The sequence below is a fragment of the Myripristis murdjan genome, chromosome 24, assembly GCF_902150065.1.
Source record: "Myripristis murdjan chromosome 24, fMyrMur1.1, whole genome shotgun sequence".
Classification (NCBI taxonomy): Eukaryota; Metazoa; Chordata; class Actinopteri; order Holocentriformes; family Holocentridae; genus Myripristis; species Myripristis murdjan.
In genome coordinates, this window is record NC_044003.1 from 27044826 (window position 1) to 27067099 (window position 22274).

The window sequence follows — 22274 nt, forward strand, 5'->3', positions numbered from 1 at the left end:
GTAATGTTATCTTAGTTTTTCCAAAGCCATTTACGATTTCCCCATTGATCCTTGTTGTAGCCAAGTGGGGGGACTGCAGCACATCGATATCAGGCTCAATACTGAAGCAACTGGTGAAATGTTGGTCTCTACATCTGAGTCAGATAATCTGTAAAGAGGGCTTCGGTTCCAAAATAGTGAACTTGTCCTTTAAAGCTGAATAACCCGTGTTAGCTCATACTGAGCTGTGACTTACCTGAATCTGCTGAAGCATGTTCTTCAGTTGCACCAGGAACTCCTTGGCATCTTTTGCTTTGTCAGAAACACCGTTCAGAGCCTGGGAGAGCTGGCACTGCAGGGACACACACAATCAAAAACTGTGAATAATATCTCTCAATCATGTCTCATTTTTTGGTTTTGTTTTGTCTGAAATTTCAAAATTTGAAAACCATTTTGAACTACAAATGGGAAAAAACAGCAAAGGGGAAAGTAGTATAGATAGATAGATAGACACAAGATACAATAAGATAGAATAAAAAAACACAAAGTAAAAGACATGCTTAAAAATATAATGAAAATATATCTGAAGATGCAGTAGTATGGAAATAAAAATAAAAATAATAAACTAAAAACCAGAAAATGCATAGAAAATGCAATATGCTACCTAAAAGCCTGTTGAAATAAATGTGTTTTTATACATTTTCAAAAGTAATGGATACAGTGGCAGAATTTTCTGTAAGTGAGTTGCAAAGTTTAGGTCTCGTGACTAAAAGACGATTCACCACTGTACATCGTGTCAGTGGGGGCTGGGCCATGGAGAAATGTAAAAACTAGTGAGAGAATTTTTTGATGACTTGTGAAATCTATCGGTAGCCAGTGGAGCATCTGAAGAGTCGGCGTGATGTGCTTCCTCGTACTTGTGTGAGCAGCACAGGCTCGTCCTTTGAGGCTCCTCTGATGGTGCACAGTGAAGCTCTCCCTCTCCTAATCTATGTGTTATGTCATCATTTAACCCAGCTGACCATTCTCTTAGATTAAGCCTAATCCAAAATTCACTGGTACCTCTATCCATAGACACTTTCTATTGCCTGAAAAATGCAGGTTTGGGGATTAGCTGTCTAATCTGAGTCCATGTAATCCCATCTGAGTGTGAAACCTGCTACACACTGTCACTACTTACTTTTTTGTCACTTCAAACTGAAGCCAAAAAACAAGAAGAATCAGTGCCGGCTGACCTTCCTGTGGTTAGGGCCAGCTAGCATATTGCTGCTGGTTCATCTCTGCCTAATGGACTTTTGAGATAAACCAGCACAGCTGAGAGAATCACGGGACTGTCGTGATTTCACACTCAAGAGATCCATGGAAACATGAGAAGAGTTTTCCTCCAAAACATGATTTATCCATTTTAGGGGGGAAGAAAAGACGCCTCAAGTTCACTGCTCAATATTTGAAAAATACAGAGCAGCTATCTTACAGTAGCTATCTTTTCTAAATTGTTATCACTGCTTATGTTTTATAAGAAATAAGAATAAGAAATAAGTGTTGGGATATAAAGACTAATAACATGTTGTCCTAACTTCCTTTCTATGATTTTGCTGTTGTTAACAGTGTCAGCAGAGGTGTGGTAATAAATTATAACATGTAGTGCAAGTTATTGCAGGCCAAATAAAATATATGAACAAAAATCAACAGCTTTCATTACAGTATTAATTAATGTTCTATTATATTAAATGAGATCCACCTGTCATATATATAAGTTACATCATTTTGATACTTAGGATTAAGCAAATGTGTGTGTGTGTGCGCGCGCGCGCGTGCGTGCATGCGTGCGTGTGTGTTCTTTGTGGCATCAGTCAAACCCCCCCCAAAAAGACAAAGAAAACACACACTGTCACCCTGCTGTGATGAATCTGCTGTCACCATGCTCACTTCCCCACCTGCTGCCCTTCTTGCACACACACACACACGCACGCACACACACACGTGCAAAGCCAGAAGGCAATATATAAGGGGATGAGAGGAAATGATTGAAGACTGAAAAGAGGAAAAGCTTTATTTATTTATTTATTTTTAGTTTAACATTAGAATTCTAATAGATTTTCAACTAAACTGTTGTGTGTCTGATTACTTCCAGCCCATGAATGTAATTTAAGAGGATTGGCATGGGGGATTGGAAAGTTATTGTTACCTTCATTAATAAATAGAGAAATAATCACCACACAATGTTTGTTGAATTACTACTGAAATTATTTGGTTAAGTAACAACTAAATGGTGATTTTTTTTTTTCATTGTTTACTGATTAAACTATAAACTGATGAAATTATATAATGTCAATTAGTTAAAACATTAACTAATGACACTTCAATCATTGTTTACATGTTGCATTTTAGTTATTGGCAAATAAACATCCACAGTGACTACAGAATCATGCACACCGGATATTTAATATTGCCTTGTAAATTATGTAGGAAATGAAATAAACAAACATGACATGATAATAAATATTAAATGATGGTTAGTTTACCATTTATTATTTATGCATATTATAGCGGTACCAAATAATACTTTCCTGTATGGCCGGAGCTTAGTCTCATTAATATTGATGAGTGTGTGTATCTTAACCAATACTTAAGAGATGCATCACAAATGTATTGTACTATCCACAAACAAATGTGTTTCAATTTGTCATGTAAAGTTTCATTAAATACATGTTTTCCTTTTTGTATAAATAACAAGAATATTCCTCCGCTTTGCATATTTGTACATGAAAAGTTACATTTTGTAGCGCGAGTGACACGCATGCACTCATTCAGGCAAATTATTAGACTTTGCCTTTTGTGCTTTTCTTGTGGCATCCACACACACACACAAAAACTACACTTGCTGGTTCACACACACACACACACACACACACACACACACACACACACACACACACGGCTACTTTTTCTTATATTTTGTTTGAAACTACCTTTCTGCTGCTACGCACTCCACTCACAAATGCACAAATATTTGTACAAACGTTTATTTGAACTGAAAATTTTTTAGTGTGGATGGTAAAATACATTTGTGTTGTATCTTTTACATGTGGATTAAGATGCACACATTTGTTAATTAATGGGAGCAATCTCTCTCCATATTTCTGCCCCACCATGAGCTCAGCTGTATTTGAACGAACAAATCAGTCAGTGCACTGTGAACATCAACCATCATATCTGCACGCACGTACACACACACACACACATACACACACACACACACACATATATTCTCAAACACACAGAGCAGCTTTATCCCTGTCTATCCATCTCTCATCTGTGCACATGCCGTCCAGAGTTGGGGTGGGGTGGGGGGTGAGGTGGGGGGCTTGCAGCGTTTCTCACCAAGAAGCCATCTGGCCCAGCAAGCTGTCTGGCCTGGCCCAGTCAGCGTGTAGGTGCTAACAAGGCTGTGATGGATGAAGCGTGTGAGGCCTGCCCTGGCTCCCTCCTCGGTTTTTGCTCTGTCATCAGGTCAGAGAGGTGAACTGCAGCCAGCTCCCCTCTGCACCTTCACCTGCTGCTGCACACCTTTTTCTTTACCTGTCAGTGCATCTCCAGGGTGCTGGCTGCTGTCTCCTGTTCCCAAGGCAACACTCTGCACAGTTCCTCTCTTGAAATATTTGGGAATGTCTTGATATTTGGATTGTGATTGATTGCTGTGGTGTATTTCTATGTTTTTGATTGGATATTTAATACGTGGATATGATGTGTATGGTCGTGTTGGTTCTCTTCCTTATAAAGTCTGAGGACTATATTATGTCTGTTGGAATATAACTAATAATAGCATTACCTGTATATTTTTGCATTTTTCTGTTGCAGTTCATTGTAATACATGTTTTTGTGATACAATCAAAGGATCATACCTGTGATTTTAAATGTTTGGCCCGTTTACAACAATTTACCCACATTTTACACTGCAACATGCCATTTTACAAATTTACAAAATTTACAAATTTTACAAGAGGTACTAAAGATTTCACAACATATAATCAAAGTCCCTTTATTTTCAAATTTGAATTTTTGGTTGAAACGGCCACCTTACACTGCTCTGCCTCTAAGAGCTGATAATTGGCTGTGTAAAGCAAATGTTTCTGCGGGAACTAGAGTCCTTTTTATGTAGGTGTATACCTAAACGAGAAGAAGTCTTTTTGTTAGGCTATGAAAAAAATACTTTTCCTAAGCACATTATCTGGTGGGCCGGTACTTTGAAAAGGTCTGTTTGTTTTGGTCTGGATCAGAGGCAGAGCTACAAGCTCTCCATGCCTTTTTGAATGATGCCTGCTGCCTCTGGATCACAGCAAGGACGTCATACATTTTTTAGATCTTACAGTCTTTGAAGACAATCAAAGAACTCTGCATACATCTATTTATAGGAAGCCATCAGACAGAATACTATACTACATGCCAGGAGCTTTTATCCTAAGTGGCATAAAGAGAGTGTGCCTTATGGTCAGTTCCAGTGAGTGTGGAGAATTTGTGACCAGGAAAAGGAATTTGAGGCTAAATGAGGGAAATGGTGTCACACTTTCAGGAACTGGGATACAGGAACACTCTACAGATGGCATATACTAGAGCCAAACACCTGGACAGATAAACTTTACTGTTTCACAATAGCAATCTTATACTGTGCTCTCACAATAGCACAGAGGCAGAAAACGTCAAACAGATTATGAACAGGATTTAGATGTTTGGGTCCATGGTTGGGTCCTAAATCCAAGGGGACCTACAAGTGTAACCACTGTAACCACTGTACAAATGTAATACAGACCCAGACAGTTATGGATTTTCCATCCCAGAGGGAGTTCCCAATTAATCATTTCATTAACTGCAAAACCTCATTTATTATCTACAGGCTTGAGTGTCCCAGTTGCAAGTTTTTTTTTTTTTTTTTTTTTTACACTGGAAGAACAAAAAGACATCTACAGGACAGACTAGCAGAATGCGACATGCCATTCATACTGGGAATCTAAATTTCCCAGTGGCTAAACCCTGCCTGGACATCCAAAACAGTAGACCAACCACATCACAAGCCTGTGGCATGGAAAACATATTATCCTCCTCACAAAAAGGTGACAGACATAGGAAACTTCACCAACTGAAGCTTTTTGGATCTATAAATTACTAAACACCCAGGTTTAAATGAGGAACTGCATTTCACTACTTTTTCATAAACCTCTTGATTTGTTTCTTGGAATCAGTTTGTATTCATGGTGTTCTCAGAGTCAGTCTTTGATGAACATTGGGCCATAACCATTATTCACATTAAGATGCCCTTTAATTCAGCTCTGTTGAATATAGTGAGCCAAAACTACGGTGGAACACCACTACAAAAGGACCAGGTGAGATCCATGAGATCCATTTGACTCCTTGATGAAGGCTTGAATCGTGTCCGAGTTCGTTTTAAAGGTCTAATATGATCATGCCATGACAATAAAGCCATTTTAACTGTTGTAGTAGAGAGTGCCTTGGAGTTTTCTTATGATTTCTTACGGGGCCAATGAAGAGCACTGGACCACTTTAAGCATTTTAGGGTATAACGAAGAAGCGAATGAGGTATTGTGACAAAACAAGAAAGACTAACGGGTTATGGGTAAAGGCTTGAGAAAAGAAACACGACTCCATCTCAACCAGGATCCAGAGCTCTGCACCCAGCCACCCCATCTCTTCCCTCCTTTGTTTCTTTTGTTCTCCTCCCCCTGACCTTTATCGTGCTTTATCGCTCCTCCGAACGGAAGAATCATTTTTCTTTTTCTCCCTGTCAGCACCTTCGCCGCTGCTCTCAGAGACAAGTGCCATTATCTCATTATGCTATTATAAGAGCGAGGGAGGACACTTATGAAGTGCGTGACATTCAGACAGACCAGTGACATTCACAGGCAGCGGCAGACCGAGTCAGAGAGATGCTCAGTGATCAGGGAGGAGGCGTGGAGACACACTCAGCTGCTTAACTGCGAAATCACCACCAAGGAAGACAAGCTTGAGATAGAGACTCGTCACTACAGGCTAAACTGCTGACAGCGGTTATGGCTTTGTAACCTCACAACACATTAGGAGCACTAATGAGCCAACAATCTGGAAAGCGTCCACAGGAAAACACAGGTTAAATACCCCGGAGTCCCCATGTGGAGAGGCTGAAGTGAAACGTCTTCAGGAATCTACAAACAAACAAGTCAAGTTGCTCTCGATTCAGCTCTATGTGGATATGTATGACTGTAGATTTTTCTTCAGCTAAATATCAAATATGTGGTTATTTTTGATTCCATGTGATGAAACTATAAGTCATTCAAAAGGCTTCAGAAAAAAGGAAGGATGGACCCTTTTCATGTCATTTTCCACTCTTGGTTTTAGATATCCTTGTTTTGCTTTATATAAAGGGGAAGAATGCTTGTGTATGCGTTCTTATTTTTACACATGATGTATTTTGATCAAAAGAAGGACCACTTTGGGTGAAAACGCATTCCACAAATATAGGCCCTCCTTGGACCTCGAATCGGCTCAATTTTTTAAAAAAAAATCTGGCCCCTGAACTAGAGCATGGACCCTGCGTGAGAGTCAATGTGTTCAGTGAACAGTCAGCAAAGACATGACGTGAAGTTCAGGTGTTTGACCTTCACAACAGCAACCTGCTGTTTTTTTCTTGTATACATTATGTATTCATTACTCTGTGCTTGTTTGTTTACCTTGTGCTTGTCTGGCTAATGGCATGAATCTTTAATAAAAATCCTTCGTTCATTTCATTCATATATTCATATAGTGTCTGGAATCAGCCAAACGAATCCCCTTTATATTGCTTCTGTGTGAGGGCTGGCTGAAATTTGTTGGCATATCAGATAAAGGCAATGAGCCTGTGCAGGAGCCGATAACAGCTGCCGGTGTTTGTGGTTGGGAAAATGTGGTCGCAGGGACAAATGAAACCATAAGAAACGGCGCTGACTGACAATTTTAAGCGAAAATCATTCAGGTCAGAAGAAGCTCCAGCTCAGAGCTACAGTGGAAGCGCTCTAACACACCGAGGATGAAATTAGATTAAAACACCAAACAAAAGCTTGTTGCAAATCTAAAAAATCAAGTACATGCATTTTCAAAAACCCTTTTGCATGGTTTAAATCGAATCCGAGATTTTGTTGATCGCATTTTGCATATTACGAATCTCTGTGAATCTCTGTCAGTTTGTGTCAATGTTCTGGAGAAATGTTGAGTGATTGTGTGGAGAAGATGCGCGTTACGCTGAACCACAAGAGAACAATAGACAGCTCTAATGTGTTTGGCTGTCTGCCTAAGAATGGTTGATGGTGGGGTTGACCTTGTCAAAATGACACCCAAGGGGCACCCAGTGGGCCAGGAGGAGCTTACCCACCCTCCACACACACACACACACACACGCACACACACACACACACACACACACACACACACACACACACACACACACACACACATACACAGACACAGCCTCCTCCTCCATCTTGTTTGCATCTTTAAGCCTTTCCACCCTCCTTCATCTGTTTTCCTTTCTCCTCCACCCTGACCGCCTCCAGCTCTCTGGCTCACACATGATTTGGGTTTTTTTGGAGGCTGACGCTGTTGTTTCTGGGCTGAAGCTTGTGAGCATACAAAAATACTGGCAAAGTACTCCTCAACACCAAATACAATTAGTGTTTGATGTTTCCTGTCAGGGTATAAAAAGCCTGTAAAATACATTTATGTAACAGGACAATAAACTCTTCATCAAAGCCCAGGAAAAAAACAAACATATTCAATATACTAAATCGATCAAAATGTCTCATTACAATCAGTTCACTGAAGCTGCCAGTGGACAATCATTGCAGTATCGATCAATTTGACAATATATACCCATATCAGACTTTGACTGGACCAGAGCTGATTTTTAATACGGACATCATCAGCCTTATATATCCATCTAACAACTCTTCAGACAATCACAGCACTGACTGATATTAAGAAAAGGAAAATTCAATCAAAAGTGAGTTCACACAGTGCATGCACACAGTGTTAACAGATGCACTTTAACAGAACAGTCAGTCTCAGCCAGCTGTGGCACAGGATTATTGGATCAGTATAACTACTGGATCAGTGCGTAGGCGCAAGTGTAATGCATTCACTCAAGAAAAAAAAAATCTGCCCTGTTTTCAGAATTGTTTTCCCATTCAAATTTTTAGATCCCATTGTGTTCTCATTTGAAATGATTGGAACCTGATTTTTGAGGCGGGCCACAGTTCGCTTGTTTGATCTGAACCAGATTTCAAATTCAAGTTCTCACCTCTCCAAACAAACTGAACTATCCAAGTAAAGGCACCATGGTCTAACTGAAATGGACCAGGCTAGGCGTGAAAGCCCCCTAAAACGCTACATATGGCACCTTTAAATACACTGATTGAACGCTGTGTGAAACCACACCTCTCCCTCCCCGCTGCTGCAGGTTTCTTTGTTGTCGCTGTGACGAGCTTCTTACAGCTCCACCAAACCAAACCACACCACACCACACCACACCGGTGCCACAGCTTCCCCAGAGAGACCAGTTTGACTTGCCACGTCTTATCCACCCCCGCAGGGATCCGTGTTTGACTTGGCTCCTGTAGGAAGGAGGAAGCTTTGTTTTATCATCCTGTGTCGTGCTGACAGGGGAGGAGCTTTTGACAGCGAGCATAGAGGAAAAACAACAAGAGCCTTTTTCATCAATAACTGATCTGGGTATCTACTGTATCATGGGTAGGTAGCTTGCTTTGGGCATAATTGTCATAAAATGAGTACAAATTAGATTTTTTGGATATGATTCTGTCATGGTTTCAAAGCGCCTGAACATCAAATGATATACAGTTTCTGATTCACTTCATTCAAAGTGCTAAAAACTCATGACTGTTTCGTTTTAATTACCGTAGCTTTACCACAAATGCATATGGAAGCTGGTGATTGAATCCATGCTGACCTACACACACACACACACACACACACACACACACACACACACACACACACACACACACACACACACACACACACACACACACACAATTAATCTATAATTATCTGATCTGCTGTTTCATTTACTGGCCTTCCTAATAAACTGGAATGAGCAGCAGCTTGTAACCATGGAAACAATGCCCTCTGTTCTACTATGGGATGTCCACACACTTCAGAGGTCTGGCATCAGCAATTGCGTTGTCTCCAAAAATAGATCATAAAAATTCACCCTCTCTCTCTTTGCCTGTGCCTCTCTCTCTCTCTCTCTCTCTCTCTCTCTCTTTCATTATCGCTTTATTTGGTAATGTCCCACTGGATCTCTGGTAAAAAAAAAAAAAAAATCAAAGATGGCAGCCTTGACTTCTTTGTTGGTGCTGTACTCCTGAGGAATACATTCACTGTCAAGTCAGACATCGGCAGTATCGCCTTGTGTGATTCATGAACACAGCTGCTCCATGTGAATGAGTGAATCAGAGAGGAACTTCTTTCAAGTGCCACCATTTGCACAGAAGCAAACGTACTGCTTGGAAGTACCGCACCAACAAGGACATCGAGGCTGCCACAAACATACACACACACACACACACACACACACACACACACACACACTTTTACACAGGCGAATGTGGGCCAGTACGCCCGGGCCACTCTCTTTTATATGATACAGGCTATAGGCACAATTATTTTATACTGTTTTACTTTGCTCCAGATGGCCAGTCCACTTCTGGGTGGAAGTGATGATTCGTAATGTTCAGCAGAACAAAGACATACACTTTAGTTGCAGAAGTGTTTTGGTTTCTTCCCACAAAATCAAAAATCTGGCAGCGAATAACTGCAGAAGTAAACAGTGTCATCTGTCTGAGAGTTGAAGCAAAAATAGTTTGATGTCAAGCTTGAAAAGAAAAATAACAAAAAAAAGAATAAAAGTCAACAAAAGAAAAAGGGTCATAAACATTTCAGCAAAGTAGCAACACCACAGGCGGAGGCCAGACCATCTGATACCGTTTCTAAAATGGATGAGCACATTGGTGCATTGATGAGGTGTTTATCTGGGAAACTTCTGGAGGGGAACTTGACCTTGTCACACAGAAACACAACTCCTGATTGGAAGCCATGCCTATTCATCGCCAAGTGTTAGAATATATTCCTCTTGCTGTGTTGCCCAAAAGAAAGGCCTCCTTCTGCTCCCTTGTGCCTATGATGTTTCTGTGTGTTTTTTTAATCACATGCCTATTAATTCCATTAATTATTGAAAATATCATTAATCATGGAAAAAAAAAAATTCTATATAGAAAACCATTTTTTTGTTCCGACCAAATGCCATGGTATTTAAATGCACATGCTCGACTGAGAGGTCACTTAGATTGAGATGTGCAAATTGGTCTAATCAATATTTCCAGCTCTAGAATAGAGAGCCGAGCATGAATTTGGTTTTGTATGCATTTAAAGCACAGGGTGGATCTACCATGGTGGCATGGGTGGCAGCTGCCACCCTAAAAATAGGTCTTGCCACACCGGCTGCCAACCCAGTTTGGACAGTTTAATAGAAAAACATGTAAATGTTGTCACTGGTCAGAAATTTACAAGCCTGAGAATCCACTGTCCAAATGCCAGTGAATGTGGAATAAAATGACCTTTTCAGTGCGATTTCACTTGTGATAAAAAGATAACCACTGATACAAGCAGAATGAGCGCATTTTTACTTTTCAGCTCTCAGGACTGAACTGTGTCTGGTTTATGGTATTTGCTGATATGCATGGGGATGTATTCAGCCACCCATCAGTGTGTGTGGTCAGGAGTTAATGTAGATCCACAATCATTTTCAAGAGCGTCTTCAACTAAGATGCTTTTGGGAAATATTTGGTGAGCTAAAGAAGCCTTAAGAGCCTTTCAGGAAACAGGTCTGTTCTGGCTCGGGGAGAAGCACTGTACAGTAAAGTGTGCATTAACCTACATTCAGTGGACCAACAGCACAATCTTGATTGACTATGCCACCGTGTGTGTGTGTGTGTGTGTGTGTGTGTGTGTGTGTTGCTGTGCCTGAGGTAAAATATTAGAGAGGCTGACCTGTTCTGGTTATCTGCAGCAGAGTCAAGACTTTTTTCTGCACTTGCACAGAATTACCCCTTTTAGACTTTGAAACATCAAAGTATCTTTTTTGGGATAAAACAGCCATAGTTTGTTAAAATACAGCCAAGAGCACTGAATTTCATTTTAAAGGACGGATTAGAAAACATTCCTCAGCAGCTCCTTTGATTTTAATCCAAGGAGGGAAAAAAGCAAGAAAATTTACAAAATGTTTTTTTTTTTTTTTTTAAATTATAAGAAAACAACATTTATAATTATTAAAATGATATATTTAAATATCAGATCAGTGATGGATCATTGTCAAATAGCTTGTCTTTAAACGTCTGGTAGAAGCATTTAAATTAAAGTTTAAAAATTTTGCTGAGGACCCCCTAGAAGGAGAATGAAGCTTCTGTTCAAATCCTCTGTCAGCTTATTCTATTCATCCTGCTGCCATTCAAGGGTGCTCGGAAATGACAACCTGATCATCATAAGGCATCCATCAATATAATCCACCAATATAAAAGCAAATCATTTGGATTTTTAAGAAGGTGCTCTTTTATGATGTTCGTCCTTCAACGATAATAGCCTCTACCACATAAATTTCATATCCTTGATGTACGTCAGCCTGAAAAGATGATTACACTGAGTTTAGCTGGGTCATGCAGATAACAGCTTGTGATAGAAAGGTTCCTGGTTTGAATCCCCTGCATGTGACTCTTAAATACGGCTCAGCGCCCAGAAACAGCTGTGGTTGTGTTGTGCAGTGCAAGGCAGTCCTGGTGGTTATAGAGAGTGCCCAGTGTTGGGAGGTCACCTGTTCAATACCAGCTGGAACCATGAACCCTGCTACAGTGCTCTTGAGCTGGTCACTGAACTCACTGTGAGTCAGTCTGGATGAACTGTAATGTCTTGCTGACATGAGCATGTGTGCTCAGCATGAACAGTGCGGTATTTCAGACTGTGTTCACAGGCCAGTCTGTCAGACTAGAGTGAATGCACAGCATCTATAATCCAATAACGGGATGTCTGCTGGTACAACAAAAAGTCCTCAATCTACGGATCCAAACAACCTGCACGCCTACAGAAAGTGGGCAATCATTTGAAAATATTGGTATATTTTGGTATTTGGGCATCAGATCCATATGCCAAGTAAAATTTTATTGGTTGCATACCCAATCATACACAGTATAATGTGGAGTCAAACGCTAAGAAAATTACAAGTGCACTCTGCCAAATGACAAGCACACAGAGCGGGCCAGTAAAGAGACAGACAGCACTGGTAAAGTGGAATTTTTGATGCAGTTGAAATACAGAGTAAATAAAAGTGGACCCAGAACGGAACCCTGTGGTACTCCCTCATATACTATTAACATATCAGATGCAAGGCGGTCAAACAGAGTGGTCTGAGGCCTGTCAGAAAGGTAATTGACACACCAACCAACAGCAAGACCAGAAAAAACTATATTAATGAGACGTTTTATCAAAATACCATGATCCACTGCATCAGAAGCCTATTACAACTCAATAAAAAAGAGACAAACAATGTTGCTTTAAAACTTTGCATTTAAAACTTTCATGGCAGGGTGTGGTCGGTGTGCCAATATGTTAAGGCCAGTTCATACCAAAGACTTACAATGTGACAAGTTAAAACTCATGCAAAACTACCTCTACTACTTGCAGATCGAAGAATCTGGTCGCGTGTGCAACATTCTGAAATCTGCCAGTTTACACCGATGCCAACTGGACGAGACAATGTATCATTTCCATAGCATCGTTTCTGTTGAAATTTATATCCCAGGAGCACAGGTTTTACCGCCAAATTTAGACTGCACCAAACAGATGTGTTTCTGTTGGCCTCATGTGTGCAAATACACAGGTCAGTATTCAACAAAACTGAACCCTGATCTTCATATCTACATATGGCTGATGTGAAATTATTTAGTGCTGTTGTGACCGCAACATCAAACCACTTCCATCACCATACTGGGAGTTAGGAAATGATTTTGGTATTTAGTATGTTCTTGTGAGACACAGGTGTAAGATGTGTGTCAATATTATAAATGCGAGTCAGTGCAGATTTTTAGTGTCCAACAATGACCCAGTGCTCAATTAACTGAGACTCAAACCATGGAACTTCAACATCCTGGGCTCGAATCCTCCTTCCTCCTCCCTCTCTCTGCTCAGTCCATCCTGTCCCTTTCCACTATACACTATCTAATACAGACTGAAAATAAATAAAGAAATAAAATCAATTAAAATAGCAGGGTGAATAGGAGTGAAACAGTAAATATTTGCTATGAAACACACAGCAGCAGGAACAGTGATTCCGCATTTGGTGTTTTAATATTTGATTCAGAGCTGCTCCCCTTCACTTGGCTTAGCTAGGTCACACACACACACTTTCACATGCATACAATCACACAAAGATGCAAACACACACACACACACACACACACTTACACATGTGGACGTGTGTGTCCGCTTGTGTGAGTGTATGTGTGTATGTGTGTGTGTGAGTGTGTGCACATTAGACTGTGTTTTCTGCTTGGCTGATCAGGGGAAACTAGATCAGTGTGACTTCCTCTACATTCCCTCAGTGAAAGTTCATCTGCTCAATTTATGCATATTTATGCCTTCCTAATATGTGTGTGCGTGTGTGCGTGTGTGTGCGTGTGTGCGTGTGTGTATGTGTGTGTGTGTGTGTGTGTGTGAGTGTGTGCATGTGTGCATCGCCCCAGGCCTCTGCATGATGTAAATACAATGATGATCTTTCATTTTTCTCTTTCTGCACCAGTGCGTGTGTAAGATTTGTAAACACACACACACACATGCACATACGCACACAGACACAGAGAGGCACACACACTCAATTCTGCAAACAGTGGCAAATTCGCACACATCCAGACAGTTAAAACAAAATTTCGAAGAAGACAAAAATCCCCAAAAGCTTCTGGCTGGTTGCCGTGTGCTGACAGGCGGCACTTTCTGATGCTGGTCTTGATCCTTGTACCTTTCGACCTCCTGAGGATTATATCAGAGGACTGGAGGAGTCGAGGGCTAACAAATATCTCCATCTAAATACAGAGCTTTAGTTAGATGTTACCAGTCATGGACTTTCTCAGACCAAATCTACTCCACAAGCCCTCACAATGTCAAAATGTGCACCTCGAGCCTTCAGGTGCCGGTACATGGTCCTGGTTTCTGAGCATGGTCGGCACCACTCAAGCTGCTTGTATGCCTTGGCAAAAACGAAAGAGAATGCACTGTAGTTCCGCCTCTGAAAGGGCCATGAGGGCATCGTCATCAGCATACTGCAGCTCCATGACGGATATGGTGGTGTTTTTGCTTTTAGCCCTGAATCTGCTGATCTTCAGAAGCTGGCTGTCAGTTCTGTACATGACTGACTACTTGAGGCAGATTTGAGGAGGAGTCTGCTGGCCAAGACCCAAGCTGGAGTTTTTTTTTTTTGTAAAACAGTAGTAGTGGATGTACTGCGATTACTGTTATCAAAACCAATGAGATGCTCTATACAGCTACAACAACATCGTATCAATACAAATGAATATGAAGCTTTCGCCAAATTTTGCTATCCCCTGTTGATAGTTTTCTCTATCCAATTTTTGTAAGCATATGCTGCACATCTTCCACTTTCTTGTACCAATATGGAAGCTGACTCACGTCTGGTGGCTTCAGCCTTGGAAAATCTATTATTTCATTACCCAGCCAGAGGATATAATAGATCAGTGGCGGAGTCGGTGAAGAGCCTCCATCTCTTGCAGACACACATACTAATATTAAACTAAGCTAATATTCCTTTGTGTTCCAGCAACATTTATCTGTTAAGGATAGGGCATCTTTCACTGACCTCACAGAGAAAATATAAGGAATATGATTTTAACCACTGCAACAAAACAAGAAGTATGTGTCTCCTAAAAGTTTCTTCAAAAACACCAACCTACAAAACAATAAGACTAATGTTTCCATGAAATAAAGTAATAAGCACAAGTGATGTACACATTCCAAAAATTGTTTATGACAGGCAGCATGACTGTCTGTACATGGAGTTGTACTTGGAACAGCTTCTTATATCAGCAGATGTACTTAAAGGGACATTGCAATACATATTTAGGTTCCTGCATATTTGCAGAGAAGCTGAAAAGACCAGGGAGATTATGTGACTTGGAATAGACTGTGATTTTTAAAAATGTATGCTGTTATGCCGTTGTTGGTGTTGTTTTTTTTTTTAACAAGCAAAGAATTTGTCAAGAGGTGCGTCTGCCAGTTGCCATGCCGACAGCTGTTTCCTGTTTCAGGTGGTGAGTGACAAGACTCTCTCTCTCTCATCAGGGAGCTTTCTCCTCAGCTGTGAGTGAGGCCATGAGGAGAGTCGCTCTACAGTACGTTCACCAGGACATGAACAAATGGACATGAACAAGTTTTCACCACTTTCATTATCTATGTAGCCAGTGTTTATTACAGTCCTGTGGTGGTGACACCAGAAACCAGAGGTGCTGCAAACATCGGCGTACTGCACATTTGCATAAAGATGACTTTTTAACAAATTGTGCAATGTCACAGGCGGATTTGTGGCTCACCTCCTCTCAAAACTTTCAAACAAGCCTCTAACCAGGCAGTTTACATGAAATCAGCCATGATTCAGCAAATGCATGGTCTATCTCCTGCATGAGATCAATTCAGAAACCCCAAGAAAGGAGAAATTTGACAACGTTATAGGACAGGCACCGTGTTGTTTCTGTGTTGAAAACCAGAGAGATAGGACAACCAAATGAAAAGTGTGGCAGGCTGGCCATCTCACCAAGGAGGGAAACTGCCAGGGCCAATAAAATATACGACCAACAATGGACCAGAGTTTAATTACTGCCATTTCTGGGTTTCCAGTGTTGTTTAATCTATCTCTCAGGAAGAAAGCCCAGAGCTGAACATTTGTGAACTAGCTACATGTGCAAGCCGAAGTGGCCAAAGTTGCCACACCACTCTTAGTGGTGAAAATTTGTACCCATGTAAACATAGCTTTAATGATGTGCGAGTGGTCAGGGACCAGTGTGGGAGATGGGATTGCTGTCTGACAGCTCTTTCCTGTAAAAACCTGTAAAAAAAAAAAATGCATGTAATATTGCTTAATGTAGCCTAAAAAGGAATAGATTATGGGGATCCCCACATTTGGAGCTCATGTCTGTTCTGCAGAATACAGACTGAGCCTCCTACAGCAGCAACATCACTGTAACACTGTGCACATTGAGCGTGTGTAAGTGTTATAACATGCAGTTAAAGCACAGCGGGGGAAGAGAGGGAGCCGCCATTGATTTGCTTCTACATGAAGGACTCCATATTAAGTAAATGGTGACCATCTCTTATTCATACTCTGCTCATTACTTATCCACACCCACTCATTGCTCTACTCTGGCATTTTCACGGTCCGTTTATGGGACAGGGTGATGAAGATATATCTCCTCCACAACCCCTCTGATCAGGGAAGGGGGGGGTGGCGGGTGGCGGGGGAAAGGAGATAGAAGGAGAGGGAGGAGAGAGAGCTTGAGAGGGTGAATAAGGAGCCTGACAGAGAGAGAGAGGAGCTGAATATCTGGTAAGTGATGAATGGATCGACTGCAGGCCTCTGAACAGCCGCAGAAAACGAGACAGATCAGGAGATCAGCTCCATTGACCCACTTAGACAGTCAAAAATGGCTTTTCATTTTGCACACAGGAAATGTGGGTGTGATAATGATGATAGCATTATGAAACGGGTGTGTTAATAACTGGGAGTAGTCTGCTAAAAAAAATGGCTTGTCCAAAAGCAGACAGTTGATTAAAATGTTGGGCACAAAGCCAGAATTTCAGTCTCAAACGAGAGCAAACAGGATCAGCAGCCGCTGTCTCACAGCTGGAACATGGCACAAGAAACCTGCTGGTTCCTGTCACTGAGCTAAACAAACTGAGAGTGGACTGACTGCAAACCAGACACATCCTTTAAATAATATAAATTTACTCTTAAAATAAAAATAAATGCAACTGTCACTTAAAGGGACAGTTCACCCATTTTGAAAAATATTGTATTATTCACATGCCCCCAAGCTGTTATGTAGCACAGTAGTGGTGCTATCTTCCTCTCATTCTGGCTGGATGCTCCAAATAATATCATATTTCATAAAAAATGAGTGAACTATCACTTTAATCATTTTTAATTAAAGAAGTGTTAGGAGAGATGTTCGGAGTCAAACACAATATCAGAAATGTTATCCACACTTTCTGCTGTGGACTGTTTACTTTAGGAAAAGTGAGAGGCGGGAAAAAATCATTTTGTGTTTGTGAACTGGCACAAATACGAGGCTTAGATCGATATGATCTCTGATGTGATGGATGTTCTCGCTGCACAGCTGGTCAATATATTGTTATTATTTTTATATCAGATGTCAGACCAAAGACATCAGTCCATTGTGCTGTGGGAGGATGTTACTGAACGGTGTGTAAAAGGTGCAGTGTAACCTGACTCACTCATACAAGGCTGGATGAATCTAGAAATGACGTTTTGTTCTCACGCCGTTTTCCAAAAGCCCGTGGTCCACACTGAAATGCCTGAAAACACACGCTCCCTGATGCATGCACGTGCCGATCCAAATTCCACTTTACAATGTGACGCTTTCTGATTTACACACCTTTGAGACTGTTTTTGAAGAGCTTTAGTTTCATGGGTGGAAAGTGTTGGCTTAGTGTGGAAGGGAGGCTAAAACTGTGAGGGAAACACCGAATACATGTAAACTGTGTGTAATTTCTTCAGCCGTGAAAATGATTAAATTGTAAAATATTGAATATCTGCACACAATATCAGCTATCAACATCTTCAATCCAAATATCCAGATGTGCTCAAGGAAATCGACAGAAAAGGAGAGCTCAGGTATGAAAGTGTGAAGAAACGGGGAGGAAGAGGAGCTTATATGCACATGTGCGTTTGTGTATGTGTGTGTGTGTGTATGTGTGTGTGTATGTGTGTGCAGCTGCGCCCCCACCCCCCTCTCCTCCTGTTGAGGAAAAGAAAGACTACAGGGCAGGAAGCAGAGCGTTGCTGACCTCTTACTTACTGCACTGTATTCACTATTACATACGCACACGCGCACACACACACACACACACACACACTCATATATATATATATATATATATAGGCCAGTCATGTTTGAAATGACAAGAAGCGGTTGTGTGACCTATTCAAGTGATGACTCACAGTATACGGAGACACACACACACACACACACACACACCCACGCACACACATACATATGCATTACCTCACACACAGACACACTAGGGCTTTAGGCTTCATAGTAATTATTTTACTATGAATTACTCTGTGATGAATCACAGAAATCTCTCTATGGTTTCTGGGCCTCTGCACTCTCTCTCTCTCTCTCTCTCTCACACACACACACACACACACACACACACACACAAATAGGACAGGAATGGGGTTTCCTCCTCTGTGCACGCGCGCGCGCGTGTGTTTTTTTTTTTTCGGGGGGTGGGGGGGGGGGGGGGGGGGGGGGGGTGCTCACCTTGTGTTGTTTCCACATGACGGCCAGCGGTTTGACGTCATGCTTGCCGTGCTTTCCTTCCTCCATACACTTCATGCAGACTGGAGCCTTGCAGCTGCAGCAATACATGCTGAAGTTTTCCGCTTCGTGTTCCGCGCACGTCGCCGGTTTCCGCGCGGTTGCAGGAGGCTGCTGACCGCCGGCTCCCCCGCTGCCGCTTCCTCCGCTCGCCGCTGCTGCCGCTCCCGCTTGGTTCTGCGGCGGCGGCGGCGGCACCAGGCGGTGTTTAGCCAGCGGGCCGCGGGACGGGTGGCACCGCTGCTGGCAGGCGGTACAGTAGAAAACGTCGCACTGCTCGCACATCACCGTCGCATCCACGGGGTTGCGGTCGCACAGCTGGCACTTCACCGCGGAACTGGAGGCGGCGGCGGCGGCGGCGGCCGCGCGGTTCTGCTGGTACCGTGACACGATGGCCTCCAGGAGCCGGTTCCGCGGGAAGCCCCGGAGCCCCCGCTCGTCCAGGGAGACGCTCCGGTGGCACAGCGGGCAGGTGAGGGAACAGTGTCGGTGCGGCACGGTCGGCGGGAACACCCGCACACCGTTGGGAGACTTGAGCTGGCACGGCGTGTAGGAGCCGTAGCCGCTGTCCGTCTCGCTGTACAGACTCATCTTATCCATGTCCAGGTAGTCATAGTCAGAGCTGGCCGAAGCCCGGTTCTGGACCGGGGGCTCTCCCTCCGGGGTTTGGACGGTGATGTTTCGAGCACATGCCAAACACACATTGTGAGAGCATGGCAGCAGGATTGGCTCCTTGAACAGAGAACCGCAAACAGGACATTTTAACTCTTCGTCCATCGCTACTGTTCCCTTCTGCAGATGAGACACAGCTTCAGTGAAAACACTCAGCACCGTCTGACACGGACAGCTCCCTACACCCCACTGCGCAGGCGCAGAGGAGATGGGGTTGTGCGCTTTGGAGTTGCGACTGATTCGCCTCAGTCCGATATAGTCCGATAACACAGCGCTTGGTGGTTCAGTCAGAGAGGGAAGAGAGGCAGGAGGAAGAGTACCCTAGTCTTGACACTGTCACATACACACTAATGCACGACTCATACACTAATGCAGGCATTATCCCGCAGTAAGAGTGAAACAATCAAATCAATCAAATCAAAACAAACTGAACTCACAGTTCATTAAAATAAAGGCATGGTCTTTGTTTGTTTGTTTGTTTGTTTGTTTGTTTGTTTGTTTCTTTCTTTCTTTCTTTCTTTCTTTCTAAACGAAAACCACACACAAAAAATACAAAATCTGGAACTGAGGCAATATGATATAGCCTACAGGTGCAAACGTTTTAACATATCAATTTACATGCAATATATTACAAGAGGCATGTGGGAATATGAAGAAAACATTTAATTTTCCGCAAATTCTCCTAATTTTCCAGACATAATCACATCTTATAAATATACTGGTGTTTTTTAAAGCCAGGTTAACCACTGGGGCAAATAAAGCTGAAACATGAGCCTGGATCATAACAGGCTAAACATACTGAGATGTCAGGAAGCCTATAGACTGCTGTTCCCATAGGCTGAGAGAGCATCTGAAGTCACATGGATGTGGTAGTTTGGTGGAGGCTGACATTAACTCTCTCTGTAAGCTAACCATTTAACTGAAGTGACAGCAGCTTTGGCTGGAGTCCCTGAGGAGGCAGTATTAACCCATCCAGCTGGGACAGCTCACCATCTGTTAGCAGCCCATTAGCTGGATTCAGGCTCACTGGCCTCTGGTGAAGACACTGCAACATCCGCATCTACAAAAAAACATACACACAGCCACACTGATGTGAGCACATGGGTGCATGTACGCACACATGATGCAAAGCACACAAATCTTTATGCTAAAGCCCCGGTAGACGTGAGGACTTTTGATTTCACTGATAAAATATTTAGGCAGGAGCATGGCATGATTACTAGTGAGGGCGGCTCATGTTAAATTGTAGCTTTGACATTGATACTGTTTATAGGGCTTTAAAAACCTAATTTTCATATCTCAAACTCAACCTTAAATTATCTTACACAATTTTTCACTTTATAGACCAAAGTGGTGTCTTTGAATGTTTGGGCCATTTACAAACCATGTTACAAATTGTAGGGCCTACCATTTTGCAAACTGTAATGATTTCACAATATATAATCAAAATACCTTGATTTTTAAATTTGAATTTTTGGCAAGAACACACACCTTAGGATGTTCTGCTTCTTTGGCTAAGACAGTCATCCACATTCATAAACCACAGAACTGATAATTGATAACTGATAATAAGACTATTTTCTGCAGGAGAGACCGTTTCACTGCACCCAGCTTCAAGTCACCAAAACACAACAGTGCTGCTGCTTTTAGGAAAACTAATGTGGACGACTTTATTATGATGATGGAATACTGGTGTGAAGAAAGTTTGAAGTCTCTGAAAGTTCATTTTCATATCATGGAGGAATGAATGGAAACCAATGGCTGGATAAAAGGAAGGAAAAATTATATCAGTTTTAATATATGTGTGTGTGAATAGTTCCTGTCAAATAAACTAATAAACTAAAATATCAGGTTGCAGTCAGAGGTACTGGAAGCCATGGGGGAAAAAAATTAAACTACCCTGAAAATATATAAATTCAAATAATTACATTGTTTAAAATGTCACCCTGCTTGGCTCAAGGCGCATCAGAGCAGATCTGGTGTCACATTTTTCAAACGGCGACACGCCCTCAGTTGTCTTCCTCACAGCCACACACTGATTCTTTGTGCATCACGTGCGTCCAGCTCCCCTTCATTCCTGCTGAATAATCCCACTGATCTGATGCATCTTCCACCAGGATAAGCTGATAACTTCACCCAAGGCTTTTCCTCCAGCCCTCTGATCAAGTCAGTGATTATAATGGGATGAGCTGTGGAGCACAGAGAACAATCATGTGTTGAACATACAGTATCTAAAAATATCTGTCTGCCACTGCATGTTAGGCAGGCCCATGTTTGCGTTTTCATGTTCGAGTATGATCCAAACACTGAAATGACTGGAGGGCAGACTGGACGAATTCTCAGCTACTTCCACAAAATAAGACTTCTGAGCATCTTCAGGTTTTTCCAAAATATTTAGTAATTAAAAAAAAAAAAAAAAAAATTAGACACAATTTATAACATCTTTTATATCTTACAAATGTTTTCCACTAACTATTTTTCATTTTCCTATTTATGTATTTCTATTTTTCTTTAAATTTCAAACTTTGCCTTGGAAGAAATCTTACATATACTTACTTATTTTTATGAGATAGTTAGAGTTTTCTTTTCGTACAATGATTTTTAAAAAATATTTCTGAAAGCAATTTTGTGTGTGGGATGAGAAAAATGTGCCAAAACACAGGCCCGCCCACAGACTCCACAGGTCTCAAAGGAATATATGTTGTTTCAATGCTTTTTCACAAATAGTAGCAGGAAAACAATTGGATAGAAATAGAACACTATTAAAATAGAATTTAAAGAAAATGTGAACCGACACTTGAAACAGACGCCTTGCTTAACGGCATACTGTGCACTGCTGCCGTTCATTCCATTTGCACGTCTGCAGGTGTTGTGCTGCCACAAGAGGGCGACACTGTCATGAAG

The 22274-nt window shown here is 41.8% G+C and overlaps 1 protein-coding gene across 5 annotated transcripts in view; it reads right to left on the reverse strand.

Annotated features, from left to right (window-relative positions):
- The window catches only part of trim67 (tripartite motif containing 67), a 48578-nt gene extending 29103 nt beyond the window's left edge, over positions 1 to 19475 (reverse strand). For 4 of the 5 annotated variants that reach the window (XM_030047277.1, XM_030047275.1, XM_030047276.1 and 1 more), the window contains exons 1-3: positions 18889 to 19475; positions 18642 to 18837; positions 236 to 331 (exon numbers count right to left, since the gene is read on the reverse strand). In XM_030047277.1, coding sequence (XP_029903137.1) covers positions 236 to 331; positions 18642 to 18837; positions 18889 to 19475 — 879 coding nt within the window. Of the gene's footprint in view, positions 1 to 235; positions 332 to 18641 lie in introns of all 5 variants that reach the window. The other variant, XM_030047274.1, reaches the window with a different exon arrangement.
- Between the last annotated feature and the right edge of the window lie 2799 nt (positions 19476 to 22274).